Source organism: Homalodisca vitripennis, unplaced genomic scaffold, assembly GCF_021130785.1.
Source record: "Homalodisca vitripennis isolate AUS2020 unplaced genomic scaffold, UT_GWSS_2.1 ScUCBcl_5374;HRSCAF=12063, whole genome shotgun sequence".
Lineage (NCBI taxonomy): Eukaryota > Metazoa > Arthropoda > Insecta > Hemiptera > Cicadellidae > Homalodisca > Homalodisca vitripennis.
Window position 1 is genome coordinate 1 of NW_025781486.1, and position 12931 is coordinate 12931.

Consider the following 12931-nt stretch of genomic DNA (forward strand, 5'->3'; position numbering starts at 1 on the left):
TTTTTTTGATAGACCACATTGTTTTCGTATTAAAATGCCGATTTATATATTCTACCCTGAAACCTTCAAAGGTTCCGTGCAATACACAGAGCCGCAGAAAACAATATATCACGTTAAAACGTTAAAAAAATCGATACATTTATAAACGCGTTATGCGGGGCCAAACCGTTTAATGATAGGGCAAAATTATACTTAATCCTTTCTTTGGTAGAGTCACGGCGGCGCTATTTTAACTAAAATCCCATTTTGAAAATTTGTTATTTGAGCTACGACCAAACCGTTTAGAAGGAGAGGCCGCTAATCGAGCCCGAAAGAGTAAATTTTATTGGCGATAAATTTCAAAATATTCTTAATGTAATGCCCGCCAGTTTTGCGGCCAAAACCTATTGAGATAGAGCAAAAGATTACTTGGACCTTTTTTGTAGTTCCCTTCATTCCCTGACCATATGAAATATTTTTCGTCAGATCCGAGCTAAGCTCCAACGGTTTTGTTCGCCGCCGCTATCGGGCTTTCAAGGGTAGGGAAGCCTACCAAGGGCAAAACAGGGGTCCCCGTTCGGGAATTTTTTTTGAGGAATTCAAAAGTAAAACAAAATATCCCGGATTTTCCACTAGACTTTTCTCCCGTGTGGTTTTGAAGATTAACGCTTGCAATAACCGTGCGTGCGAATGCAAAAATTTCACGTTTCCCCCCCAAGTCACAGTTCTGGAACTCATGTTATGAAATTAGTATTGATTATATGTCCAGTGAGTGAGTGGAGTTACACATAGCGGCTGTATATATATAGGACTCGCCTTCGCTCGCTGGGGGCTACGCCCCCAGGCCCCCAAAGTAAACGCTTGCAAATTCGGGGATAAGCGGAATTCGGTGACTGGTTAAGTCCGGACATTAAGTAAATGACAAGGGATTTAAAAATTGACCTTTTTCATAGATTTTTTTCCGGATTCGTAAAAACTTTTGACTTTGAGGGGCATTTTGCGGTTTTAAACCGTTTAGAGATACGACCAAAAAAGTGACTGGACCTTTCTTGTTGTTGGAAATTTAATTTTGTCTTTCGATTATGCCATCAGATTTTAGCTACGACGTCTGGTTTAGCCAGTACGGAGCTGTGGAGAAAGGACTGCACTGGTGGGCTTTTTGTGAATTGTTTAGTGTAAATATAACAAAAAACCCAAACCTGAGTCATTATTTTTAAGTTTGTTTAGGGGGTTTAATGTCACCAGGAGACTATCTAGTCAAGGCGAGAAATTCCCGGGGGGGGGGGTGATTAATGTTAAGGGGGTTAGACATCAGGGGGTTTAAATTCGTCAGGATATTGTCTGGTCATTTGAACAAATTCCCAGGGGGGGTTAACGTTACCGGGGGGATAAGACTCCGGGGGGTATTATCTGGTCATACCAGGAACTTCCCAGGGGGGTTAAGAGATTTGGTGACTGGTCAAATTCGGAACATGAGGTCATGCCAGGAAATTTCCCTGGGGGGGTTTAATGTTACCAGGGGGGTTAACACATCAGGGGGTTGAAATGTACTCAGGAGGTTATCAGGTCATACCAGGAAATCCCCGGGGGGGGTTAATATTACCGGGGGTTAATGACACACTTGGGTGGGCCTTTTTTAGAGGGTGTTTGTGTCTGTGAACATAATAAAATTTTTCTCTGTCCCTATCTACTATTGACGCTTAACTAACGCTCAGCCAGTTTCTAATTGTGGAGTTGTATTCACTCGTTTAACGTAGCAAAGCAAGTGCAAACTGAATCTGGAAATGAATTACACAAATATTAGTCACATAATAATAATATTTAAAAACTCCAAAAATTGCCAAATCTACGACAAATATTTAGCAATTTATATAGCGTTTTTCTGGCTTATTAAAGGACATACAACAAAAAGTTTACTGGACTTTTTTGTAGAACACGTTGTTTACTAAAACTTATTAAGGTCGCATTTTTTTGAGCTTAACGACCAACCGTTTAGCCGCTATCAAGCCCGGAATGTAAATTTGTAGGCGAAAAATTTCAAAATATTTTCACTTAATCGCGGTTTTGCGGTCAAACTAATAGAGGTATAGTAAAAAGTCACTCAACCCTTTTTGTAGATCATATTATTTCCTAAATCTAACCTTTGTTTTATATTGACTTCCGACCAATGGTTTTTGCCGCTATTGAACACAAAAAAACAAAATGTTCACGTAAATATTACAAATAAATTGCACATAACCACGTTTTTCGGCCAAACCAATGCAGATAGGGGAAAAAGTCACTGGTCGCTTTTCTGTAGAATCACATAATTTGCTAGTTTTGATGGGTCAATCAGATTTGAGCTACAACCTACCGTTCGGCCGCTAATCGGGCTCGAAAACTTTATTTTAAGCGAAAAAATCTCTGGAATTTCAAATGTTCGAGCGTTTTGACGCTTAAACCATGGAAGATAGAGCAAAAAGTCACTGGATCTTTTTTGTAGTTCACTTCATTCCTGATTATGAATTTTTTCGTCAGATCCGAGCTAGCTATAAAACGGTTCGCACCGCTAGCGGGCTTACAAGAAATGCCTGCGAGGGGTAAAGAATGCGCGATTTTTCGGGAATTTTTTTTGAGGGGTTTAGAAGTAAAAAAGTCCGGTTTTCAGACTTTTCCCGGTGGTTTTCACGGTAAAAGGCATAAGCGTGCAAAATTTCAAGTTTCTAGCACTTCTAGAACTATGTTAGAATTAGTATGATTCTGTCAGTGAGTCAGTTTCACATGCGGCTGTATATAATATAGGACTCGCCCTTCGGCTCGCTGGGTGGGGGCTACGCCCCCAGGCCCCCAAAGTAAGTGCCTTAAATTCGGGGATAAGCGGTAATTCGGGGAAAGGTTATGTCCGAGCTTAAAGACTAGGGATTAGTGAGTTTAAAAGTTGACCCATTTTATCGAATTTTCCAGAATTATTTAAAGTTTTGACTTCAAAGGCCTTTTGTGGCTTAACCGTTAGAGATACGAGAAAAAGTGGACTGCCACCCCCTGGACCTTTCTTGTCGGAAATTTAATTTTTATCTTTCGATTCTGGCCTCGGATTTTAGCTATGACGTCTGGTTTAGCCAGTACGGAGCTGTGGAGAAAGGACTGCACTGGTGGGCTATTGTGAATTGTTTAGTGTAAATATAACAAAAACCCAACCCTGAGTCATTATTTTTAAGTGTTTAGGGGTTTTAATTTGCTCAGGATGTTTATCTTGTCATGCCAGGAAATTCCCGGGGGGGGGAGATTAATGTTAAAGGGGTTAAGACATCAGGGGGTTTAAGTTAGGATATTTTCTGGTTATAATGAATAAATTCCCGGGGGGGGGGGGGTTAATGTTTACAAGGGGTTAATGACACACACGTGGGGCCTATTTTAGAGGGTGTTGTGTCTGTGAACATAATTAAAAAACACTCTGTCCCTATCTACTATTGAAAACTTCACTAACGCTCATCCAATTCCCGACGTGGAGGGGGGTTTTTAGTCACTCGTTAAACGTAGTAATACAAGGTCAAGCTGGAACCAGCACGAAATCGCACTAATTATAGTTGCAAGATTTAAAACCGCTAAAATTGACGACAAAGAATTTGCCTTTTTAGAGCATTTAACCCAGGCTTACGGAAAGATAAACGACAGAAAGCTACTGGACCTTTTTTTTAGATCCTATGAATAGCTAGTTTACAAAAAATGTTACATTTAAGCTAGGGCTAACGGTTCGGCCACTATCGAGCCCGAAATGTAAGTTTTTTTAAGTGAAATTTTTCGACATAATCTCGTTTTACGGCTAAACCATGGAAGATAGAGTAAAAAGTCACTGGACATTTTTGGTAGACCACATTGTTTTGTATTTAAAATCTGATTTTTTATTCTACCCTACCTTCATAGGTTCCGCTAACACAGAGCCCAGAAAACAATATCTCACGTAAAACGTAAAAAATCTATACTTTAAAACGCGTTATGATGCGGCCAAACCGTTGATGATAGGGCAAAATGTTACTCAAACCTTTTTTTGTAGATCACGCGATTTTCTAAATCCCATTGAAAATTTGTTTTGAGCTACGACCAACCGTTTAGCCGCTATCGAGCCCGAAAGGTAAATTTTTAGGCGAAAATTTCAAAATATTTTAATGTAATCGCGTTTTGCGGCCAAACCAATTGAGATACAGCAAAATATCACTGGACCTTTTTTGTAGTTCACTTTTTCATTCCTGACCATGAATTTTTCGTCAGATCGAAGCTAGCTCCTACGGTTCGCCCGCTATCGGGCTTACAAAGGAAAGCCTGCAAGGGGTGAAGAATGCGCGATTTTTGGAAATTTTTTTTGAGGGGTTCAAAAATGAAAAATTCTCACTTTTCAGACTTTTCCTGGTGGTTTGACAGATTGGAAAGCTAGGTTTGTGTACCAAATTTTCAAGTCTCTAACTCATCTGGAAGTAGGTTAGAATTAGTATACCCTGAGTGAGTGAGTGAGTCAGTCAGTCAGTTACACATGCGGTTGTATATATATGGGATTCAGTGCATTTTTTCGAATTCCTTTATTCTAAATTTTTCACGTTACCAACATAGTTATTCACTATCCAAATGTTCTTCATTTATACTAACAGTAACAACTAATTAGTTTTAGACCAACGCGATGTTAAAATATGATGGAGCCCTGTGGTAAGCGAGTCATATTAGTCATACTATATGTGACAACAACAAAAAATACTTATACATATATATGAAAAACTAACGTCTCCAGTCAAAGAGAGTCTACTAGTAACAGGTATTTTTATTGCGTCATGAGACACAAGTACTGTATATAAAATTTAATCTTTGTAGGACACCGGGAAGTGGTAAAATAAAATTCCGCATTTTTGGAGGACACACAACATTTTTCAAAACCACTATAATGAAACTTCCTTTCCACATTGCACCAGTACCCAAAGGATATCTCCTTATATAAACTAAAATAATAGAAGGAGGTCCTGAATTTTTATTTACTGTGTAGGCCTATACGTTTACACATATTACAATAACATTTGAGACAACAAAACGAGACATTACTTTATTCATAGCAATGATGTGAGTGATTATTTGTATGCTTATTACTATACAAGGCACGAGTACGACAGCTTACGTACCGCGTAACACATTTCGCTGTTTCTAGGCCATACTAGTTTTATCGACGGTATTCTGGTTCACCCCATTGTCCAAAAACAGTTTTTACCCATCTAAAACTAAAATAAGAAAGGTTACTCTTCAACATGGGGTAACTCCACGCACCTTGCCAGATGAGAGACATCCCATAGAGACACACACCCCCACCTCCATCGAAGTAGATCTTGCCCGTGCAGAAATGAAGTTGAATTCATCATTTCATTTCAAATGTATAGCCCGATCTACCACAGAAAATCAGGTAATGAAATGAAATGAAATGAAATGAAATGAAATGAAATGAAATGAAATGAAATGAAAAATGACTTTATTGAATACAACGTAAAACATATTCAATTGGCGAGGTTAGGACTATTAAGTCCTCTCTTACACCTAACCATAAAATTAATAAACTCTACTATTACTGTAAAATAAGAGCCACAATACAGTTTACATTACTATTTTACAATCGAAAATTATAATATCTATTTATATAAGGTAATAAAATGAAACAAAGGTTTTCTATGAAACTAAAAAATAAATACATAGAATAAAACTTACAAGGAATTTAACAGACATTCATCCATCACCATTCATACAAAGCCATCGTCCCATACCCTATGCCACGATATCGTCAACCCGAAGAGGCCCAAAACAGATGGTCCCTAAGCACCCCCCGAAACCGTTCCCCGACTACGAATACCTCTAATATGATCCGGGAGATTATTCCAAAGTCGACAAGCAGAGACTGTGAATGATTTACTGTAAATAGAGGATCTATGAACAGGAATAGATAACAAGAGGCTCCACGTCGAGTATTCCAATTGCTTGTTTCAGGTATACTGTATTCGCTGAAGTTCAGCCAAATTCCATTCCAACATCGTCAAAACCGATATTGCTTACTTAGAAATGGAGCTTCGTCAAACATTTCGAATCTATTCTAGCTATTTCGTTCTTCAGATATCGTGTGGGCAGACAAAAATAATTTTGGCCAGCTATTGAATGACGAAGTTTGCTGATGCTCAGCCAATTATATTTACAGGTATCAAAATAATTTACATTCAGAATATACTAAATGTTAGATTGAATCAGTTTAAGAAGTATAGCAAAATTTGAAAAAAAAACACTTGTTTGAAAACGTCAGATATCTTTGAAAACCCATAGGAAACGTTATCTTCAAAGCGTAAAGTTTTCAAATATAAATGTAGGACTTTGCAAATGCTTGTTGGAAACAAAGAAAAACCTATGATATCTTTGAAACGCATAGACAACGTTATCTTTGAAACGTATAGTTAAAGTTTTCAGATATAAATGTAAGACGTTGCAAATGCTTGTTGAAACAAACAAATTACAATGGGATGAAAGAGTTCTCTTCTCGGCTCCCGTTTCTAGTTGATTGCCAACAGCATTTGGTCTCCTTGTGCTGCACAAAGCAGCTGAGGCCAGTTTATTGCCTACATTATAGTTTGCTACACCATTTTACAGGAATTAGTGTAATTAGATGTAGTTATGTGGTTTTAACAAAGATTCTAGATTGATTTGTAATCAACCTGGAAAAGCACATAATTTTTCAATTCCATATTGTGGAACTCTAAAGAAGATATAATAACCTGCAAATGAACTCTTAGATAACAAAGGATGAATCGTCAGCGAATAACACATTCTATACCACTAAAACGATTCTTATTCACATGAAAGTACTTCATCAAACATTTGGAATCTAATTTTTTTAGAGGCATTGGATAATTTCAGGACCAAGGCTGTTACGCTATGATCGGATATCGGCCTAAGCTGGGCAAGCCGCTCCCTGTGAACTTGCAATCTCCGGAGTGTCTGAGGCATCAAGGCACAATACAACACGAACTTCTCCATGTGCTAGGGCTGATGCATGAACAGGCCAGGCCTGACCGGGATACGTACGTCAAGATACTCTGGGACAATGTGGAACCTCGTAAGCATATAATTTTATTTTCCCTCACTACATAAATACTATTTAGACATTTTTATTTATATCTGAGAGCAATTATATTACTGTTTTATTTATGAAAATGACCGTATTACACAAAAGCGTGGTCGTTGCTTTGATTCATTCGTCAAGAACGGAGCTGATACTTTGGTTTTGCACAGGAAGCGGCTTGTGGTTGAGTGGCGAAATGCCAATATTGTAATTCCATCCATTTTTATTTAACTACTCTTTTTGGTATACTTCTTTATACCTCACAAAATTAATGTTCTTTTGAACTTTTCAGTAGTTACAAATGCCTTAAGTTTGTTAAACTTACGGAATAAATGTTTGGCCAGGTCGTTATAAGTAAAGTTGGGAGTCTCCTCTAGGTTCTATCTTCGGACATTTTCTTTTCATCATTTGTAAAATAATGACAACACAGTCCCCACTCAAAAACATTGAGATATTTATTTGTTTGCAGATTAAGCCACCAATTGTCTTAGGTAGACGTTTATATATTTTACAGGGTATATCCATAAAAATGTTTGTTCTAGAATACAAAAATGACTTTGGAAAAGCGAGAAAGACTGAAGTGACAACATTTGATGTTCCATACGACTACCGGAGTGTTATGCACTATCCGAAGTACGCGTTTTCAAAAAACGGGAAGGACACCATCGTGGCTGTTGTAAGTATATACACTATGTAAACATTTCAAGATTTAGACTTATACATAGTTTAATCACTGAATAAACATTTATAATCTTCCAAAACACACGAGCCTGGTTAGTTTTTTATAGATAATTTTTTGACCATCTTAAAAGTATACTCAGGTAAAAAGTATTTAACAGATTAAAACAACTATATATTATTATGTACGTAAAAAGTCATCTTTGTACTGGCAAATACGTACAATAAGTAGGTGTTATAAATGTAAACAGGGTTTACGATCACATGAGCGCTCTTTATATTTATAATTAATATGTACGCATGTATTTATCAACTTATATGGTCTAAACAACAAATGGAAGATAGGGACAGAGTGGTCTCCTCGTCTACATCTCTTTCTATTGCGAGGCAGAAAATAAGAACCGAACTCAAATGTTGATTCATTTAAAGTTACGCCATGCTTCTAAAGTCTTTTGAGAACCTTTTCCAGTGTTTATTGTAAGGATTAGCCTCACCCCATCGCCATCATTTTTCGATCTTCTATTTTCTCTTGCCAACAGGTGGTTCACTGATGTGTCCTTGCACTACCCCACTGTAATCTAGTTCTTTATTCACATTCTTATCCATTTCTATCACCAAAAATCACAAAGTAAGAGTTGTTGTTTGGAAACTGTTATCACTAACATCACTAACGAGAGATTTCTGGAATGGTTTACCACTAAACGGTCTTCCCTAGCAAGTAGTCTGCTATTAAGGTATTGGTTAGAGTTCATATTTACCTTGAAACTGTTGTTTCCCATGAAAAATTAACACATTGGGTGTTTTACTTCATCGGGAAAATATTCTATATACAGGATGTTCACAAAAGAGTGTTATAAACGTCTGTGGGTATTATTATTAATAATTTCAAAAAGCAAGTGTCATACAAAACATAGGTTGAGAAAAAATGCCTCGTTTAGCTAATAGCCGCCATTTTGCAATTTTTATTAAACACTGTTGTTATGTCTAAAACTACTTAAGTTAAAGAGACAAAATTTGTCACATAGGTTCAAAAAGATAAGAGGAAAATAAAATAAAATAGTTGTGTCATTTTCTTTAATATTAACAAATGTATAAAGTCAAATAACAAAAGAAACCATTATAGTTATTGAAACTGTACTAGGTACCAAATATTTTAAAATGTTTATTACAATTCCAACGGTACTTGTTTTCAACAAAATCTGTCAATGTACAAAACAAGCACGATCTGTTTTAAAACTAATCAGGTATAACACAAATTTACAAGATACTAGCGATTATGAAATTTGTACAATAATTCCAACGGTACTTTTCAACGAAATCGGTCAACGCATAAGCGAGCACGACAACTAAAGATACGCTTGCACAAACCGGGAGAGCCAAACAACTGTGTCTTTGTCTCATTATTATTTGACTTAATTTTTAACAGACACCATTATTTAATACTAAAGAAAATAACACAATTATTAAAAAAAAACTCTTAGTTATTCAAACCCAAGCTTGGTTAGTTAGCTTTACTAGTTTAAGATATATTGTTTTAGAAAAATACACAATGGCGGCTGTGTGTGTGTGTTTGTGTGTGTAGTATTAATGATTTAAACCATACTTAAAATATGTACTAAAAAAATTAAAATGCATTATTTGTTTAAATTACCTAATTGTGCAAATATTGTGTTTGTATTCTTAAACTTTCTTAGTATAAGTTTTCAGAAGAAAAATTATTAACATTTCACTTTACACACACACCTGTCTGACATTTTCCATGGAGTATAATGAATAAAATACATATATATTTAAATCCCATTTATTATACAGAACTTTTAATTTAATATTTCAAAAGTTCTTAGTTGAGAAAATGTGAAGCAATACAACATTTTTAAATTTTTATTTTCCTCTAAAAGTGTTCGTTTTACTGAAATAGGTATTAATACATCTTTGATTGTATTAGTTTACGCAGGAGATAAATCATTCATACGGACGTGGTGTGTTACAAGTTTTCGTTTACTTAAGTCCATGAAAATAGGTATTAATACATCTTTGATTGTATTAGTTACGCAGGAGATAAATCATTCATGCGGACGTGGTGTGTTACAAGTTTGCTTTTACTTAAGTTCATGAAATAGGTATTAATACATCTTTGATTGTATTAGTTACGCAGGAGATAAATCACTCATGCGGACGTGGTGTGTTACAAGTTTTCGTTTACTTAAGTCCATGAAATAGGTATTAATACATCTTCGATTGTATTAGTTACGCAGGAGATAAATCATTCATGCGGACGTGGTGAGTTACAAGTTTGCATTTACTTATAGTTCATGAATAAGGTATTAATACATCTTTGATTGTATTAGTTACGGAGGAAATAAGTTATTCATGCGGACGTGGTGAGTTACAAGTTTTCGTTTACTTAAGTTCATGAAATGGTATTAATACATCTTTGATTGTATTAGTTACGCAGGAGATAAATCATTCATGCGGACATGGTGAGTTACAAGTTTGCATTTACTTAAGTTCATGAATAAGGTATTAATACATCTTTGATTGTATTAGTTACGGAGGAAATAAGTCATTCATGCGGACGTGGTGTGTTACAAGTTTGGATTTACTTAAGTTCATGAAATAGGTATTAATACATCTTTGATTGTATTAGTTACGCAGGAGATAAATCATTCATACGACGTGGTGTGTTACAAGTTTTCGTTTACTTAAGTCCATGAAATAGGTATTAATACATCTTTGATTGTATTAGTTACGCAGGAGATAAATCATTCATGCGGACGTGGTGTGTTACAAGTTTTGCTTTTACTTAAGTTCATGAAATAGGTATTAATACATCTTTGATTGTATTAGTTACGCAGGAGATAAATCACTCATGCGGACGTGGTGTGTTACAAGTTTTCGTTTACTTAAGTCCATGAAATAGGTATTAATACATCTTCGATTGTATTAGTTACGCAGGAGATAAATCATTCATGCGGACGTGGTGAGTTACAAGTTTGCATTTACTTAAGTTCATGAATAAGGTATTAATACATCTTTGATTGTATTAGTTACGGAGGAAATAAGTTATTCATGCGGACGTGGTGAGTTACAAGTTTTCGTTTACTTAAGTTCATGAAATGGTATTAATACATCTTTGATTGTATTAGTTACGCAGGAGATAAATCATTCATGCGGACATGGTGAGTTACAAGTTTGCATTTACTTAAGTTCATGAATAAGGTATTAATACATCTTTGATTGTATTAGTTACGGAGGAAATAAGTCATTCATGCGGACGTGGTGTGTTACAAGTTTGGATTTACTTAAGTTCATGAAATAGGTATTAATACATCTTTGATTGTATTAGATACGCAGGAGATGTTATTCATGCGGAACGTTGTGTGTTACAAGTTTGCATTTACTTAAGTTCATGAATTAGGTATTAATACATCTTTGATTGTATTAGATACGCAGGAGATAAGTCATTCATGCGGACGTGGTGTGTTACAAGTTTGCATTTACTTAAGTTCATGAATTAGGTATTAAATACATCTTTGATTGTATTAGATACGCAGGAGATAAGTCATTCATGCGGACGTGGTGTGTTACAAGTTTGGATTTACTTAAGTTCATGAAGTAGGTATTAATACATCTTTGATTGTATTAGATACGCAGGAGATAAGTCATTCATGCGGACGTGGTGAGTTACAAGTTTGCATTTACTTAAGTTCATGAATTAGGTATTAATACATCTTTGATTGTATTAGTTACGCAGGAGATAAGTCATTCATCGCGGACGTGGTGAGTTACAAGTTTGCATTTACTTAAGTTCATGAATTAGGTATTAATACATCTTTGATTGTATTAGTTACGCAGGAGATAAGTCATTCATGCGGACGCGGTGTGTTAGGTACCGGGGGTTGTTTCAGTTAATTCTAACGTCCACCGCTAGGGCTGCGCCACGTTACTCGCATTGTTACCATTCTACTAGGCTTTCTCTCCACAGATGGCAGTCCAAGCGCTCAGTTTTTCCATGCCTCAGTGTTCAGCATTGGATGAGTTATCTCTTATGTAACTTATGCGATCAAAGGATACAATTTGCATAGAAAACGTTTGCATCCCTTCTCCGGCCTATATGTGTAGTTGTATAGTGTAATGTGTGACCACAGTCCCGGGGGAGTGGACTGTTGGGACTGTTACAGGGACAACGGGACGACCCCAGTATAGACATGGGACAGCGGGAAGCAGCCACAGATGGGGATCTGGAGAAGATCCGCAGAATGTACAAATGTCCCACTACTGGGGGTTCCAATTAAACAAATGATACATCGCACATTGCATTGTCCACTTATTTACTAATTACCAAATAATTTGTTCATCCTGATGTATTTCCTTATGTGGCTTCACTTAAGGTGGTTGAAATGATTTTGGAGCTCAAACATGTTTTAAACTCAAGAAAAAATGTTGGTCATCGCACATTGCATTGTCCACTTATTTACCTAATTACCAAAATAATTTGTTCATCCTGATGTATTTCCTTATGTGGCTTCACTTAAGGTGGTTGAAATGATTTTGGAGCTCAAACATGTTTTAAACTCAAGAAAAAATGTTGGTCATCGCACATTGCATTGTCCACTTATTTACTAATTACCAAATAATTTGTTCATCCTGATGTATTTCCTTATGTGGCTTCACTTAAGGTGGTTGAAATGATTTTGGAGCTCAAACATGTTTTAAACTCAAGAAAAAAATGTTGGTCATCGCACATTGCATTGTCCACTTATTTACTAATTACCAAAATAATTTGTTCATCCTGATGTATTTCCTTATGTGGCTTCACTTAAGGTGGTTGAAATGATTTTGGAGCTCAAACATGTTTTTAAACTCAAGAAAAAATGTTGGTCATCGCACATTGCATTGTCCACTTATTTACTAATTACCAAATAATTTGTTCATCCTGATGTATTTCCTTATGTGGCTTCACTTAAGGTGGTTGAAATGATTTTGGAGCTCAAACATGTTTTAAACTTAAGAAAAAATGTTGGTATTTCTCCACGTGAAATTAAAGGCATTTAAAATAAGTAGTTTCAAAAATTGCAATCGGATAAAAATAAAAACTGCCTACGATAAAAATTTTACTTTATGTATAAGAGTTATACCTCCAGGGGGTGACATGTTCTTTAA

General features: G+C 36.0%; 1 protein-coding gene across 1 annotated transcript; it reads left to right on the forward strand.

Moving 5' to 3' along the window:
• Window positions 1–6885: 6885 nt before the first annotated feature.
• On the forward strand, window positions 6886–12080 carry LOC124373352 (zinc metalloproteinase nas-4-like; the record flags this gene model as incomplete). Its single annotated transcript, XM_046831728.1, has 3 exons — window positions 6886–7084; window positions 7633–7766; window positions 11917–12080. Coding segments are annotated over 3 exons (480 nt in total), but the record flags the coding sequence as incomplete, so codon positions are not given.
• Between the last annotated feature and the right edge of the window lie 851 nt (window positions 12081–12931).